At 54.3% G+C, this 17,185-nt stretch overlaps 2 protein-coding genes across 3 annotated transcripts in view; both read left to right on the top strand.

The window, feature by feature from the left end:
• The window catches only part of ATCAY (ATCAY kinesin light chain interacting caytaxin), a 38,860-nt gene extending 35,562 nt beyond the window's left edge, over positions 1–3,298 (top strand). Inside the window, exon 13 of the mRNA XM_040241958.1 lies at positions 332–3,298. Within this exon, the coding sequence (XP_040097892.1) occupies positions 332–341 (10 nt within the window). The 3' untranslated portion in view covers positions 342–3,298. The remainder of the gene's footprint in view (positions 1–331) is intronic.
• Positions 3,299–11,556: 8,258 nt separating this feature from the next.
• NMRK2 (nicotinamide riboside kinase 2) lies at positions 11,557–16,112 on the top strand. Of its 2 annotated transcripts, none has more exons than XM_040241959.1 (7): positions 11,557–11,824; positions 13,606–13,696; positions 14,205–14,253; positions 14,341–14,497; positions 14,988–15,059; positions 15,424–15,530; positions 15,796–16,112. In XM_040241959.1, exons 1-7 carry the CDS (start codon positions 11,799–11,801, stop codon positions 15,879–15,881), a joined length of 588 nt encoding a protein of 195 aa, XP_040097893.1. In that variant the 5' UTR covers positions 11,557–11,798; the 3' UTR covers positions 15,882–16,112. The 2 variants fall into 2 exon arrangements, with proteins under 2 accessions (XP_040097893.1, XP_040097894.1); XM_040241960.1 differs by having other exon boundaries at positions 11,696–11,824; positions 15,427–15,530.
• The last annotated feature ends 1,073 nt before the right edge of the window (positions 16,113–17,185 follow it).

A 17,185-nucleotide genomic window follows, 5' to 3' on the forward strand; every position in this document is an offset into this window, starting at 1 on the left:
GAATGGATGAGTGTATGGATGGATGGATGGTTGGATAAGTGGATGGAAGGATGGTGAATAGATGGGTGAATTGAAAACTGACCCAGTCTGATTGAGGGTACCCGCCCTGGGGCCTACTCATTGGCTAGGGCACCAAGAGAGAGGTGCCCTTCAGAACCACACCTGGAAGGTGGGTGGCAAGTGGCAGACTTTGCAAGGTAGGTGCCACTCTTGCTGTCGAGGGCATGCCAAAGCCAGATTAAATCATTCTTTTGAATTCCACACATACGGAACATTTTCCACTTTCTCTAAATCCAATCATGGTAACTTGACTATGTCTCTCCCTCTCCAGCATGTCCTGAAGTAACGTGAGCACAGAGGAGGACAGGAAAGATCTCAGATGCCAAGAAACCTCTGTCAGATGCCCTGCGGCCCTGGATCTCATCCTCCCCTCATCCCAAGTCCCAGTCTCCAGTGGGGTGCCCGTCTCCCCCATCCATCTCTGAAACCCAACATCCTTTCTAGCCGTTTGAAAACACTTTTTAAAAAAATGATGCAGTATTAATGCATCTGGAAAAGGACCCAGTTCTCCACCCTTCCACACTGATGAGCTCATGGCCAAGAAGAGCGGGAAGCATCAAGCCTGGCCCGTGCGTCTTGGTGGCCTCAGAGACCCCATCCCACTGCACAGACTCCTGGTCAGGACCCTTCTCTTGCGTGTCACCTGGTCCAGGTTGGAGCCACAGATGCCCACTGACTCCCTGGCTGGGTCTGGATTCTTCCTCGTGCCTTTCCTCCCAAAACAGTCCCTGCAGTCCTGGGCATCAGGCCTGGAAGTTCAGCACCACCCCCAGCAGCACCGTGTCCTGGGGGAACTGCCTGACCTTGAACTCAAGCCTTTTCCTTTAAACCAGCCCCCTCGCCTCCTATAACTCCCACCTCCTTGGGGAACATCAGAGCCCATGGCACCAGTGAGGGCCACTGATAATCATCCTTGCCCTACTGTTGCAAATCCACCCCCTCCCTCAGTCTAGAACATTCTCCAGCCCCTTTAAGGCAGAGGCCGTGCCACAGGGCAATCCCAACCAATACCTCCTACCGAGAGAATGAGCCTCCTCGCTTTCCCAATCCCTCCCCCTAGCATGGAGTTGGGATGTGCCCCCTTGGGTTCCCACCAGGAGCAGAAGCTGAGAAACCAGCTTTCAAGATAAGCTCATCACAAAAATACTGATGGATAAGAAAGCATATACAGGGTACTGGACTTTTGAATGTTACAAATGTCACTGGGAAAAATAAATCACAGTGGTCTGGATGCTATGGCCACCTGCATTAAAAGGAGACAGATTTCCTTAGGGAGGAAAGAAAAGACTTTTCTAATGTGCTCCAAAGGCCAGTCAGGTGGGCTCTAGAGGGAGTGAGTTCCCCATCTCTCGAGGCATTCAAGAAAAGAATGAGCAGTGCTTGCACAGAGTGGTCCCCTGCGGTCCCCTACGACCCTGAGAGTTTCTGTTTCCATGAAAAGTGTGAGTAGTTCAGTTGTGTCCGATTCTTTGTGACCCCATTGACCCATGGACTATAACCCACCAGGTTTCTCTGTCCATGGGATTCTCCAGGCAAGAATACTGGAGTGGGTTGCCATTTCCTTCTCCAGGGGATTTTCCCGACTCAGGTATCAAACCCTGGTCTCCTGCATGACAGGCAGATTCTTTACCATCTGAGTCACCAGGGAAGCCCTCTGTTTCCACAAATCTGGGCAGAAGTCAAGCAGGGGCAGTGTCTGGCCTCTGTGGCTGGCTTCTTGGCTGGCATCATCCAGGTTTTATTGACCCCCGTACCCCAATCATCTCCCAGTAGGAGATTCTTGGCATCAAGGGGGTACATCTAGGGTTACCCTGATGACAGGAGGGAGCCAGTGGCACTCAGCACTGAGGCAAAGGGACAACAAGGCTTTCCGCATGGCAGGAGTTGTCCCACCAGTGGCTCCCATCTTGGAAAATGCAGGGCCTTGGGCCTCTGTCTTTGGAACCCAGCACTGCTCCTGCAAGGCTGGGGCCTTTGGGTGGGATTTTTTAATTTGTATTTCTACTCTGTTTCCTGAATGTCAAATGAAGGACAGGATCCGTGTTCCCAGCTCCAATGAGTTACCTGGAGCCCAAGGCAGGCTGCTTCCCTCCACTCTCCCCCCCCCCACCGAAAGTCCCCTCCATCCTGGGTCTGCTGGCACCCCACCCCTGCCCAGAGTGCCTCCTTTTATAAAAGGTGCCTCAGCATCTGCAGGCCCAGGGTTGAACTCCAGGTTCAAGTGACTGGTTCTGCTCTGCTGATGAGATGGACACGTGGCCTGCAAGGCCCACAAATCCACAGTACAGTATACACAGTAACTCCTAGAAACAGTGCTTCAGTGACAGTGAGAAGGAGCCGGGGATAGGAACCAATGCATGCCACCCAACCTGACAGTTACTGGCCTGCAGAGCCAATGGGGCTTCCTAAGTGGTTCAATGGTAAAGAATCTGCCTGCCGACACAGGAGACGCAGATTCGATCCTTGGGTTGGGAAGATCCCCTGGAGGAGGAAATGGTAACCCACTCCAGTATTCTTGCCTGGACAATCCCATGGGCTGAGGAGACTGGCAGGCTACAGTCCGTGGGATCTCAAGAGTCTAACACAACTAACCATGTGCGCAGAAACGTGTGCAGAGGCCACAGAGGGACAAGAGGGGCAGACCATCCCGCCCTCAAGGAGTCTGTGGCCTAAAGATTCTGGCCGAACAAGAAATTTCAACACGGACCCACACCCCACCTCCCAGTTCACTGTGGCCCACCTGCCACCCCTCAGGACCACCAGCAGCCACAAACAACAGGCAAGTGGAACCAAGGACCCCAACCCAGCCATGCAGACCCCTCCAGAGTAGAGAGAGAGACCCCCAGGGAGGCGGTCTCCAGGCCGGCCTCCTCTCCACAGGTGCGTGAGGTTCCGAGGTGCAGCTCCACCCAGATGGGGCCACCATATCCAGGCGGGAGCCTAGCTGTACCCTCTGAAATGGGCTTTGTGGAAGATTTCTATTCATGGGGCAGTTTTGGCTGAAACAGTGGACACTGAGCCCTCCTTGTAAAGGGACGTTGGGTTTTCCTCTGTGACACACGGGGTGTGCCCTAAGTCCACCCCCGACCCAAGGTCGTAGTTCACATGCCCATGCTTCCGACAGCCAGCTTTGTGGTTTTTTAAAACAATTCATTATGATTACTGTCCTGATGTAAAGACATCAGTTCCACGGGCTTTGGGGGATTTTTATGGGAAATAAAGCACCGGTGAGAAGGGAGTTTTGTGACTTCCGTCCATGTGCATGGGATGTGGCTCTTGGCTCAGGCAGGGTGCAGAGAGAGATTTCACGTGCCAGGATGGGGCACAGCGACTTGGGTGACCTTAAGTCATGGCCTGTCTTGCTTCTGGCTCCTGTCACCAGAATGGGAAGCCCACCTGGGTTCTTCCTGAGGCCTCCTTCTGGCTCTGCCTCTCTGCGATTCAAGTTCCCTTCCTGCCCCCAGTCTTGTCCAACTCTTTACGATCCCATGGACTGTAGCCCGCCAGGCTCCTCTGTCCATGGAATTCTCCAGGGAAGAATACTGGAGTGGGTAGCCATTCCTTCTCCAGGGGATCTTCCCAACCCAAGCAAGGCATGGGGAAGGGGGTGGAGCTTGCAAGCCCCCTCTGGGCATCACAGATGGGGAGACTGAGGCACAGAGAGGGGGCATGGCTCACCTGGCGTCACATGGACACTCAAGGATGGGTCTGAGATGTGACCCTGTGCTTCGTCCCTCCAGCCATCCCATTGCATGACTGGAGACTCACACCCGCTGCTGGCTATAGGATCTTAGGAGCTGTTTCCCCTCAAAAGGTGAGAGTGGGCCCTCCCATGGCAAGTACAGGAGGAGTCCTGTTGTCCACGCCCAGAATTTGTAGACCTGTTGGTGGCAGGGATACCAGGATGCATGTGTTCACACAAAGTCTCCATCAGGTTGATGGCAGGAGTCAACAGATGCCAACGCACCTGTCTCTGCCATCCCACCTCTGTGACATCCAGCAAGGTGCCCTTCACAGAGAAGGGCATTATTACTGGGAGGGAGCCAGTTGGCATGGGAGTGGTGAGGAGGGGGAGCTGAAGACGGCAGAACTGGTGCTGGGATCATGGGGTGCCGTGTCTGGAGGTGACGGTCCCAGCCCTTTCTACCACCCTACTGAGTCTTTGAGTATCTTAAGGGGGTTCCTATGAACCTCATTTATTCATTCATTCACTGAATAATGGCATTTAGCACATTCACCATATTGTACTGGGGATCCTCAGGGACCAGGCACCTCTCACGTTCCCAGCCCAGTGAGGGAGTTTGACACAGGGAACCAGGGCCTCACTAGGGATCAGGAGGAAAATCCAAGAAGGCTCCCTGGAGGAAGAGTTTTCTCTGATTGGAGATCACAGAGAGAAGAAACAGTTAGCCAAGCCTTTGGGCAGGCCAAGAGGTATCTGGCAAGGGCGAAGGCTTGTAGGCTGGACCGAGTTGGGTGAGACAGGAGCAGGAAAATGAAGACTGGCTGGAGGAGTGCAGAGAGGGCCAGAGGCCGGCCTGGCTGCTGCTGGGTGTTACTGCAAAGCCGGAGCTAAATGGCCTAATGAGTTATTTTTAAAATTTATCATTAATGGCATTTAGCACATTCGCAATGTTGTACAGAATACCCAGAATATTGCCTGGGTCTGGAGACCCTGTCCCCATCAGCAGGCAATCCCCAGCCCCTGAGAACTAGGAGCCCACTCTCTGTGTCTATGGATTAGCCTGTTCTGGATGTTTCCCATCAGTGGAATCTCACAGGATGGCATGGGATGGTCACTTGCAATGACCTTGGGCTCTTTGGGGACAGGCAGGTCTGTTTTGGGAGCCCATGTGCCAGGGTGAGCGACCCAGAGGCCTCCCAGCAGGGCCCTGCCAGGGAATGTCACTGTCACCCATGGTCTGGGCTGCATGCCCTACGAGGCTCCCGGGAAATTCTTGCTGCTGAAACTGGGCCAGAGGTCACACACGGAGCTGGCTTTTTCCCCGCCTGTGGGGCAGCTGATGGAGCTTAGGGTCACGGGTCCGGCCACGCTGCCGAGAGGAACCCGAGAGCCAGAGGGGCTGGAGTGGGGAGGAAAGGGGGGTGGGCAGTGGACAAGACCCCTGTCTTGGGCATTTGACACTCTGTCCCTGGTGGTCACCTTTGAACGGAGGGTCACTGCTCCCAGTGACCTCTCCTGACCTCTGACCTTCAAGCAGGTCAGTCCTGCCTGAAGCCACTAGATGAGTCCGTTAAACAGTTCTTAACCAGACCAGTCGCTGTCTCCCCACCACTGGTTGACCCCCTCAGCAGGTGTCTTAGCCGCTGCTGGGCCTCCCAGGGAAATAGGAGGGGAGGGGGGTCATGGGAGGCCAGAGAGGGCAGGGCCCGCGGGTGAGGACGTGTTACTTTTCATTTTTGGTCTCACCACACAGCATGTGGGATCTTAGTTCCCTGACCAAGGACTGAACCTGCACCCCCTGCATTGGAAGCCTGAGTCTTAACTACTGGACCACCAGGAACATCCCAGTGTGCTTTTTTTAAATGCAAATAAGAATGGGAGGAATGTTTGGCACAAGAGAGTTGAAACAGGAAAGACAGCCCCCAATCTGGTTTTTTGGTGTTTTTTTTTTTTTTTTCCAGTTTTATTTATTTAGTTTTGGCTGTGCTGGGTCTTGATTGCTATCCAGCTGTCTCTCCACTTGCGGAGAGCAGGGGTACTCGCCAGTTGTGGCGTGCAGGTTTCTCACTGTGGTGGCTTCTCTTGTTGCAGAGCATGGGTTCTAGGACATATGGGCTTCAGAAGTTGCATCATGTGGGCTCAGTAGTTTCGGCTCCCAGGCTCTAGAGCACAGGCTCAGTAGTGGCGGGCCACAGGCTTAGTTGCTCTGAGACATGAGGGATCTTCCTGGATCAGGGATCGAACCCACATCCCCTGCATTAGCAGGTGGATTCTCAACCCTTGAGCCACTAGGAAAGCCCCATCTGGGTTTTTACAAAGCTCCCTGTAGCCGTCACACAGAGCAGGCAGGCTTAAAGAAAACTGCCCGACAGTTCAAGCCATAAAAGCGGATTGTACTCGGGAATCATTGCAGAAGGGCAGAGAGCGCATAGAGCCAGTTTCCACTCCTGACACAGCACAGGCAAGCAGGTTCCCAGCCAAGGAGCAGGTGAGGTTGGTGAACAGAAGATCACAGGAGGGGACATGAAGGGTAAGGGGGTAGTCTAGCTACACTGACTTAGCAGGATTCTTACTGAAATCCCCTTGGGTTTCAGCCAGGGTGCATACTTGCGTGCGAAGTTGTTTTAGTCCTGTCCAACTCTTCATGACCCCATGAACTGTAGCCCACCAGGCTCCTCTGTCCATGGGATTTCCCAGGCAAGAATACTTGAGTGGTTTTCCATTTCCTCTTTCAGGGTATCTTCCTCACCCAGGGATCAAACCCGAGCCTCATAGGTCTCCTGCATTGGTAGGGGGTTTCTTTATCACTAGCACCACCTAGGGAGCCATTGGCTGGGTTCAAAGATCTCCTGGCCCTTCCAGTTTCATTCATTCCTTCTGCTACTATTTAGGGATGAAGAGACGCTACCATTAGTGGACCTGACCTTGGTAGGCACTGCAGATACATCAGAAAACAAGACATGCATGGCCCAGCCTGCCCTGGGGGGAGCTCATGATGTGGAGAGAGGCAGTGGGGATACAGAAAGTCTTCCTGGAAGAGGGGAGGTCCAAGCTGATGCAGAATGGCTTAGTCAAAGTTAGCCCGAGGGAGGAGGATTGGGTAAGGGGAGGGGCGGTTCCCAGAAAAGACAATGGCATGTGCAAAGGCCCTGTGGCAGTAACTTTGGTTGCTGAGAACTCCCTTCATACTCCGGGAGGCGGGAGCCCAAAGCCATAGACATCCTCCCTCCCTGGCTTGGGGCTAGCAGCCTCCCTTTATACAGATGGGAACAGTGAGGCATAGAGAGGCCAAGGTGGCACCTGAGCTCCCCCATGTGGCAAGTGGCAGAACCAGGATTCAAACGCAGAATTCTTAACCAAGGATTCTTAAAGAGTAGGCCAGGGTGGCTGAGGGTGGTGGTCACTGACACCCCTTCAGGGGGTCTTTAAGGTCAAAATCATATATGGAAAAAAGATCCATTCAAAGTGACTTCCCTGGTGGCTTAGACAGTAAAGAATCCGCCTGCCAATGCAAAAGACCTAGGTTCCATCCCTGGGTTAGGAAGATCCTCTAGAGAAGGAAATGGCTACCCACTCCAGTATTCTTGCCTGGAGAATCCCATGGACAGAGGAGCCTGGCGGGCTACAGTCCATGGGGTCACAAAGAGTCAGTCACGACTGAGCATCTAACGCTTTCACTTTCTTTCCTTGGTGGTCCAGTGGTTAGGACTCAATACTTCCACAGCAGGGGGCACCACAGTTATTAAGCCTGTGCTCTAGAGCCCATGAGCCACAGCTCCTGACACCCGTGTGCCCTAGAGCCCATGCTCCCCAACAAGAGAAACCATCGCAATGAGAAGCCTCAGCACCACAACTAGACAGTAGCCCCCGCTCGCCACAATTAGAGAAAAGCCCGCACAGCAGCGAAAACCCAGCACAGCCAAAAAAGATAAATATAATCAAGTCATTTAAAAATTATTTAACAAAAACAAGCGAAGAAACAAAGTGCAAACATAGACCAATGACCTTTAATGGAGCAGAGAGTGAAAAAGAACAGCCCACCTTCATAAACCTCCTTCCATCCTGTTCAGGAGTAGGACAAAGAAAACTACCCATGATGACTTAAAACAGGCTAAAAATCCTCCTTTATCTGTGTGTAAAGCTCGATTTTTCTTCCTGTGAGTACATGCTAAGTCACTTCAGTCATGTCTGACTCTTTATGACCCGATGGACTGTAGCCCGGCAGGCACCTCTGTCCATGGGATTCTGCAGGCAAGAATACTGGAGTGGGTTGCCATGCCCTCCTCCAGGGGACCTTCCCAACCCAGGGATGGAACCCATGTCTCTTATGGCTGCTGCATTGGCAGATAGATTCTTTACCACTAGCGCCACCTGGGAAGCCCTTTCTCCTGTACATCGACCAAAACAACTATGGAAGCCAGCTGAACCACAAGCAGATGCGAGAATCCTTCTAAACCAGACATTAAAGTGATTTGGGCTCTAAAATCACTGTGGATGGTGACTGCAGTCATGAAATTGGAAGACGATTGCTTCTTGGCAGGAAAACTATGGCAAATCTAGGCAGTGGGTTAAAAAGCAAAGACATCACTTTGCTGACAAAGGTCCATATAGTCAAAGTGGTGGTTTTTCCAGTAGTCACGTACAGATGTGAGAATTGGACTGTAAAGAAGGTAGAGCACCGAGGAATTGATGCATTTGAACTCTGGTGCTGGAGAAGACTCTTGAGAGTCCCTTGGACTGCAAGATCAAACCAGTCAATCCTAAAGGAAATCAACCCTGAATACTCATTGGAAGGACTGATGCTGAAGCTGAAGCTCCAATACTTTGGCCACCTGATGTAAAGAGCTGACTCATTGGAAAAGACGCTGATGCTGGGAAAGATTGAAGGCAGGGGGAGAAGGGGGCAACAGAGGATGAGGTGGTTGGATGCCATCACCGACTCAATGGACATGAACTTTGGCAAACTCCAGGAAATAATGAAGGACAGGGAGGCCTGGCATGCTGAAGTTCATGGGGTTGCAAAGAGTCAGACACGACTTGGCAACTGAACACACACACAGAGAATATCACTCTTTAACCTAAAAAATTTTTTTTAATTTAAACAATATAAATTTATTCTCTAACAGTTCTGGAGGTGAGAAGTCTGACACAGGTCTCATAGAGCTAAGATCAAGATAGGGGCAGGACTGGTCCCTCCGGTGGCTCCAGGGAAGAACAGACTCCTGCCTTTTCCGGCTTCTAGATCCGCCACATCCCTGGCTCATGGTTCCTCCTTCATCTTCACAGACAGCAGCACGTTATCTTTCTGACCCTCCAGCTGTAGCAATGTGTCCTCTCTCTCCGACTGTAGCTGGAAAGGTTCTCAGCTTTTTTGTTGTTGTCAACTGAGGCAAAAGTCACATAATATGCAACTAACCGTTATTGTAAAGTGTACCATTAGGTGATGCTTAGTGCATTCACAATGCTCGGAAAATATCACCTCTATCTAATTCCAGAACATTCTCATCACCTCAGGAGAACACCCTCCAAGTAATCACCCCTCATTTGCCCTCTCCCAGGCCCTGGTAACCACGAACGCTATCTCTGCGGACCTGCCTGCTCTGCTAGTTTCCCGTCAGTGGAGTCACACCTGTGTGTCCTGTGTCTGCCTCTCTCACTGAGCATCGTGTCCTCAGGGCCCGTCCACGTGGTAGCGAGTGTCAGGGCTTCTCCCCTTCTCATAGCAGAATAATAGTCCGTGGGAGAATGGATCAGTGTGTATATCCATTCATCTGCTAATAGACACTTAGTTATTTCCACCTTTTGGCTCATATGACTCATGTTGCTATAAACATTCATGGACAAGCATCTGTGGAGACATGTGTTTTCATTTCTCTTGGGTTGACACTTTGAAGTGAAATTTGGTCCAATAACTGCCAACTGTTTTCCACAGAGACTGCCCCACTTCCCATGCCCACACAGGACTGCCATCTCTCTCCATCCTCACAGACGTACACACGGTCCGTCTCTTTGACCGTGGCCATCCTAATGGGTGTGAGTGGTATCTCACTGTGGGTTATTTATTCATTTGGGGGGTTACAGCTTGCAGGATCTTAGTCCCCTGACCTGTGATTGACCCGCACCCTTGGCAGTGAAGCACAGAGTCCAGACCACTGGACCACCCAGGAATTCCCTCACTCTGGTTTCCATTTGCAGCTCCCTGATGATCAGTGATGCCAAGCATCTTTTCATGTGCTTGTTGGCCCTGAGTATATCTTCTTTGAAGAAATGTCTATTCAGAGTCTTTGCCCATTTTTAAATTGGGTCATTTGTCTTTTTGTTGCTGACTTGTAAGAATTCTCTATATATTCTGTCTAATAACCCTTTACCATATATATGACTTGTAAATATTTTCTTCCATCCCCTGCTTTGCCTTTTCACTTTCTTAATAATGTCATTCAATACAAAAAAGTTTTCAATTTTATCTAGTCCCCTCCCTGAATTTTTTAAAAACTATTATTTTTCATTAAAAAATATCATATTTGTGGACTTTCCTGGTGACGCAGCGGGTAAGAATCCACCTGCCAGTGCGAGGGACACAGGTTCATCCCTGGTCTGGGAAGATTACACATTTCTTGGAGCAGCTAAGCCTGTGTACCACAACTACTGAAGTCCAGGCACTCCAGAGCCCAAAGGCCACAACTACTGAACCCACGTGCTGCAGCTACGGATGCCTGCGAGCCTAGAGCCTGTGCTCTGAAACAAGAGAAGCCACCACAATAAGAAGGCTGTGCAGCATAACCAAGAGTAGCCCCCACTGCTCACGGCAACTAGAGAAAGTCCAAGCAAAGTAACAAAGACCCAGCACAGCCAAAAATCAATAAAATTATAAATATATATGTATATTACATTTATGTGACCATGTAGTTTTATCATTTTAAAAGTTGAAAAGGCTTTAATCTTTCTCAGTTTTAAGTTATAATGTGGTAAATATTATCCATGACGATAATCCATTTATTTATTTTTTTTACTGAGGCCATCCCTTGAGCAGCTTGCGAGATCCTAGCACCCCGATTAGGGATCAAACTCACGCCCCCTTCACTGGAAGGACAGTTTTAACCACTGGACCACAGGGAAGACCCAACAGTAATTCATTTAAACCAAAGCTCCCTGGGATCAGTCGTTCTCAAGAGTGAGAAAGGGGGTCCTGAAAGCAAAAGGTCTCCTCTGGTGGGGAGTCAGGGTCTGGGATGCGGTCCCAGCTGGTCAGTAAGGTGTGCGTGTTCTGTGGGCGGATCCACAGAGCCATGCCTCCCCAACCCTACCCCACCCAGCTGCTGAGAGGCCAGAGGCTAAACCCAATGACGCCAGGCCTCACGTGGGCGCCCAAAGAACGGGCCCTGGTGTCACGCTGAGATTTTCCGGTGGCCAGGGTCACCTGAACGAAGCTATTTTGGGATTAACCGCTCTGGACCTTAAACCCATCTTGGCAGCAACCCCCTTAGAAAAGGAAGTCCCCTGCTGTGTGGAGCCCCCGGGGCTGGCCGGCTGCTGTGGCTGGAGACCGGGCCCAGGGGGGAGGTGTGAGCTCCTTTCTTCAGCCACTAGAACCGGCCTTAATGTCAGGGTCAGGCGAGGGGACACACCGGTCTGGATATTTTTAGAGAGGGAAGGTGTGTGGCCGGTTATCTGTCCCCTGGGCAGTCTGGCCAGGAGGGGGAGGAGGGAAGGAGTAGGAGGAGGGGAGAGAGAGCGGGGTGACATCCACCCGCCCCCCCCCTGCCTGGCCGACCCGTGACTAATTTAGGCAAAAGGCAGCGTGGAGCTATTTCCATCCAGTGGGAACAGGTGCCGCGCGCCACCCCCACCCCACCCGCCCACTTCAGCGCGCAGCCGCGCTCCCCATAGGCGGTGGGCCGCCCCACTCCGGGCGGCCCCCGTGCTGCCCCAGCCTATAAAGGCGCCGGGTTTTCTCAATGAAGCCGGGACGCACTGCGGGGTCGGGCCCAGCCGGGCACCCGGGAGTCAGGAGTCATCTTGCCAACCGCGGTCCCCGCCGCCCCTCCGCGCCGAGATGAAGTACATCGTGGGCATCGGAGGGTGAGCGGCCCGGGAGCGCGCGGAGGAGGGAGAGGCAGGCCGGGCGCGCCCCTGTGCGGGCCGAGGCGGCGGCCTGGGCAGGAGGCCAGGGGAATGAATGGAGGGCTGCCTGGCGCCTGGTGTCGCAGGGACCCGACGCCCAAGGTCGGAGTGCTGGGAGTGGGGTTCTGCCCTCTGCTTGGAAATTCCCCACTGGAAGTCCCTTCCCCACCCCGCACCCAGAGTAGACTAGGCTCCCTGGGGATAGAAGACTTTATAAAGCTTAGGCAGTTCTTCTGAAGGGCTGGAGGGTGGGGATGGGGAGACACCAACCCCAGGAGGCTCCTGGGCAGGTGGGGTGGGGTCCTCAGAGTGGCACTCCTCTGTGTGGCACCCACCTTTAGAAGCTCCTTCTGCTGACCTCAGGCAGGGACCTTGCTTTCCTGGGGGTTGTGGCCTTTTAGGACTACGCCTGGGAAGCATTTAGCAGAAGCCGGGCTGGCGGGAAGCTCCAACCTGGGGGGTCGCCCTGGTCCACCCTGCGTTTGGTTCAGTGCCCCATTACCCTCCTGAAATCCCTAACAGAATGAGACAAGGGCCCCCGTTTCTGTAGCCGGCCCTGAGGGCACTGTGTGCCTGTCAGCAACAACTCAGATTAACGTCAGGCATGTGCTAACCTGCTCCCCTTCAGGCATGGAGGTCTCCTTGCCCACCAGCTCTTTTGAAAGCTGCAACTCCCTCCTTCCACACTCAGCTTTTCACTCCTGATTCCTGGGACAGGGACAGCCAGGTCAAAGGGACACTCGCATCCAGGAAGGCCTGACAGTCACCCTTCTGTGTCTTTCGACGGCCCCAGTCTAGAGTCCTTAGGGTGACCATCGTCCTGCTTTTCCTGGGACTGAAGGATCCCCAGGATTGGGGACTTTGGGCACTAAAACCAGAGATATCCCAGGCAGATGAGATTGAGCAGGTCACCCTGCTTTGCCCGTTGTTTTTTGAGGATTTTATATATATATATTTTTTGCCACACCACATGGCTTGTGGGATCTTAGTTCTCCACCCAGGGATCGAACTAAGACCCTCAGTAGAGAAAGCACAGAGTCTTAACCACCAGGGAATTCCCACCCTTTGTCCTAAGGTGACTGCCTCTTCCCAGGTTTGCAGTTTTCCATTTAGCACTTGTTTTAATAGTCTGGCTTTTTTTTTAAAAAAAAAGCCCTGCAGAGGCCAGGTCACACGTGGGACTCAGTTTCCTGGTCTGTAAGACCAGCTCCCTGCCCCACCTCCTGGATTTGCGGTCACACAGAATGAGTCTGAACACGGAAAGCAGTGCTTCCCTGACCCCAGCTGAGACTGCTTGTGTTAACTTGTCAGCTTGTTTCCACCTCCTCTGCTCTTTTCTCTGTTTCTCCCTACTGGCGAGGGCAGGCCTATGCCTGGCCCGCGTGGGCAGTGGGCAGCAGGATGCCGGGCGGCCCAGGTTGGCCACTCAGAGCCCCTCCCCTGACTTTCTGTTGCTGTTGTCCAGTCACTCAGTCGTGTCCGATTCTTCTCGACCCCATGGACTGCAGCATGCCAGCCTTCCTTGTCCTTCACTGTCTCCCGGAGTTTGCTCAAACCCCTGTTCGTTGAGTCAGTGAAGCCATCCAACCATCTCACCCCCTGACTTCAGATGAATAGAAATACCCTCTTAGCACTACAGCCTTGTGTTTTAGGTTTCAATCTGATCCTGGGGGCCCCTCAGACCCAGACAGGCCCATAGAAGGGACCCAGGCAGCCTCACAAGTATGCTCTGCCTACAGCATGACCAACGGCGGCAAGACTACCCTGACCAACAACCTCCTCAAGGCGCTGCCCAACTGCTGCGTGATCCACCAGGATGACTTCTTCAAGGTGGCTGCCCTGGCCAGGGGCAGGGGAGGGAGGTGGCCCTGCGAAGGAGCCTCAGGGCAGGCAGACCCCTCGGGGGCGCCCTGGGGCCGGCGTTCTCAATTACTGAGCACCTACTATGTGCCTGGCAGGTTCTCAGGGCGCAGACAGGGAAAGTGCAGTTCCCAGAGCGGATGTGTCGCCTGGGCGGTGCCCTTTATCCTCTGCACCTCCACTGTCCCGTCTGCCAAGTGGGCTCTGAGCCCACCCTTGTTGCTTTGTGGAGGGTGAGGGGCAACTTTACTATGGATGTAACTGGTCCCCGCTCCTGGCCCCAGTAGTCATGAAGTTGGGGAGGGGATTCTGAGTGCCTTGCCTGGGACCTCAGAGCCTGTGACTCTCAGCTGCAGGGGAACAGGGCAAGCAGGTGCCCCCAGACCCTCACAGGGGGCTCTCCGGGAGCTGTTCCCCCAGGGTGGGGTGAGGTGGGAAGGCGGGCACTGAGCCCGCGGCTTGGGCTCCTCTGTTTCAGCCCCAAGACCAAATAGCAGTTGGGGAGGACGGCTTCAAACAGTGGGACGGTAAGAATGGACGGCGGCAGCCCTGCGCCCCTGCCCACAGTACCCCCTGCCCCCCACCCCACCAACGCCCTGTCTCCCGCCCCCTAGTGCTGGAGTCCCTGGACATGGAGGCCATGCTGAGCACTGTGCAGGCCTGGGTGAGCAGCCCCCGGAAGTTTGCCCGTGCCCACGGGGTCAGCGTCCAACTGGATGCCTCAGACACCCACATCCTCATTCTGGAAGGCTTCCTGCTCTATAGCTACAAGTGAGTATCTCTGGATCTGGGCCCCGGGCAATGCGGGCCCTCCCAGGTCACCAAGTCTCTATTTCGACAGACAGGACACCAAGGCCTGGGGGTGTGGGAGGCTTGGGATTGGGGCAGCGGGAAGGAGGGGACAGGCCTCGGAGCAAAAACCCACGCCTCTTGGGGGAAGTGAGTCTTCCGTCTAGGACCTCAGCTTCCTCAGACAGAGCAGGCTTGGTGGGATCCCCAACCTTGCTGGGTGACCCTGGGCAAGACACTGTACCTCTCTGGGCCCCCGAATTGGGAGAGAGGGATGACTCCACCCTCAGAGTAGGGGGGCGCAGTGGGCATAGCAGGAGACTGGCCACTGCTGGTCCCTTCACTCATCCCTAACTTAATCAGCCCAGACCCCTCTCCCCACCCCACCCTTGTCACCCAGGAACATGCCTGGAGGCTCTGGGGTTGTGTGCTTTGGCCCACGGGCACTGACCATGTCCTCCACCCCTGCCAGGCCCCTGGTGGACTTGTACAGCCGAAGGTACTTCCTGACTGTCCCCTACGAAGAGTGCAAGTGGAGGAGAAGGTGAGCCTGGGGGGGGGCGCCGTCTGCATCCCCAGGGGGGACCAGGAAATGGGTAATGCCTGCCAGACACACGGCCACCCTGAAGCTGCAGACTGCTCGGCAGCAGGCACTTGGGTGGCCGGTGCTGGGTTCCAGAGGCCCACAGCCTGGGGTCCGGATAGCATGACCCACCACTGCCCTGCCGTGGGCATCTCCCAGGCCCACTGGGAAAAATGCTGGAAGTTGGGGCACCCAGGCCCCAGCACGGGGCCCCTGACTCCGTGGGGTCCCCGCTCCTGACCTAGTTCCCGCACCCCAGGCTCTGCACTGGCACCACTCTCAGGTGACCTGCGTGTTGCTCATCCTTGCCCATCTCCCTCCCCAGTAGGCGAAGTTACGCGGTCCCTGATCCCCCTGGCCTCTTCGACGGCCACGTGTGGCCTATGTACCAGAAGTATAAGCGGGAGATGGAGGCCAACGGTGTGGAAGTGGGTAAGTCCCTGAGTGAGATGAGGCTGGCCCCTCCCCTCCGGGAGTTGGTGGGAAACCTAAAAGGCCTTCCTTGAGTCTCACCAGCAGTCTCTTGCTTTGGGGCCCAGATGCTGGCCTGTCCCAGCTGCCTAACTCTGTGGGTCCGCTTCCTCCTGACCCAGCAGTCTGCCAGCCCTGCTGTGAGCTGGTTGGCAGCAGCCCCAGGGATCCGGCCCTCCCTTGGCTGAGCCTCTTGGGCCCCTGACTACGGCCTTTCCGACTGCAGTGTACCTGGACGGCATGAAGTCCCGCGAGGAGCTTTTCCACCAGGTCCTGGAAGATATTCAGAACTCACTCCTGAACCGCTCCTAGCAAGGCCCAAGAGGAGGGGCCCAGCCCCCACTGCAGGGACCCACACACAGCTCCGGCCACAGTGCGGCCAGAGGGTGGCACTGCAGCCGGACACCGCGTGACCATTCCCGTCGGAGGAGTCTTGTACAGATGAGAGTGGACGCCCCGCTCAGCCCAGCAGCTTGGGGCCCACAATGCATCCATCCAGAACCTCAACGGCGGCTTACTTATTAAACCTGATCCTGTTTTTTAGTTGTTGGGGTCCAGCCTGTTGTGTTTGAGGTGCCAAGAGGGCCCCTCCTGGCCCTTCTCCTCAGTGTACTGGTAACCTCCATGGGTGACGCTGAGAGCTCCAGGCAGTGGCAATCTCCACCTGGTGGACCCACGGCAGCGTGGCCCTGGGTGGCTGCTTGAGGGTCTTTGGGCCTATTTTCCTCAAAAGGGAATTTTCCTGCCAGCTTTCAGCACATGGCGCAGCGCGGCCCAGAGCAGGGTCTGGGAAGTCAGCCTGGCCTGAGGGTGCCCCTGGCTCTTGGCTGAGCCGCACCCTTACTGCACCCTGGCACTTCCCCCATGATCGGAGCTGATACTATTTCTCATGATCCAGGAGGCTCATAAGCACACTCTCCGTGTCCCTGAGCCATCCCTAGAAGGCTGGTGGTTCAGTTTATCATGTACACCCATTTCACAGACGGGCCTGTGGAGATCCACAGAAAGGGCTGGCTCACAGTGGGTCGGTCCTGTAAGTCCTGCCCCGCCCCACATTTGGGGTCCCAGGCTCCTGGGAAATTGCTCGCTTTCTGTATCCCAGGTGGAAGCCTCCTGCTCGGATGCTGCCCCTTCTCAACAGTCTTCCTGCTAACAGAAATCACCCGGCATAGCTCTCACCACTGCCTTTTTCCGCTGCAGCCTCATGACTCAGCATAGAGCAAGACACAAAGAAGAGAGTGCTGAGCAGATGGAAGGCAGCCCAGCAGGGGCAGGGGCTTCAGCTCAGGCCCAGTGCAGCCACTAGGAAGGTGACTAGCCATCCCCACGTACTGGGGACTCTCCTAGTTTTAGCACAGAAAGCCCTGTTTCCCCAGAAATCTCTCAGAACCGAGATGATTGGCCACCATATTTTTAGTCTTTCTAGGAGCAGTGGAGCAAAGGTGAAGGAGACCACAGGTCGAAGGTCGGGAGGGCCTTGGTGTCCATCCCTGCCTGGCCATCGACCAACTGTGTATCTCGTGGCTCAGGACACCAAGTCTTGGGACATTTGTTGAACCTGTTAAGTGTCTGCTTGCTTCAAATCAACAAAACCAAAGAGCAAATGACACTATTAT

Source organism: Oryx dammah, unplaced genomic scaffold (genome assembly GCF_014754425.2).
Source record: "Oryx dammah isolate SB20612 unplaced genomic scaffold, SCBI_Odam_1.1 HiC_scaffold_5, whole genome shotgun sequence".
NCBI classification, from domain to species: Eukaryota; Metazoa; Chordata; class Mammalia; order Artiodactyla; family Bovidae; genus Oryx; species Oryx dammah.

What these genes read in the sequence shown, in the direction of transcription:
- NMRK2 (XM_040241959.1), top strand. Translation starts at nt 11,799, where the DNA reads ATGAAGTACATCGTGGGCATCGGAGG. An exon ending in CGGCTTCAAACAGTGGGACG is followed by an intron (nt 14,254 to 14,340) that starts GTAAGAATGGAC and finishes CCCGCCCCCTAG; the next exon opens with TGCTGGAGTCCCTGGACATG. An exon ending in GAGTGCAAGTGGAGGAGAAG is followed by an intron (nt 15,060 to 15,423) that starts GTGAGCCTGGGG and finishes CTCCCTCCCCAG; the next exon opens with TAGGCGAAGTTACGCGGTCC.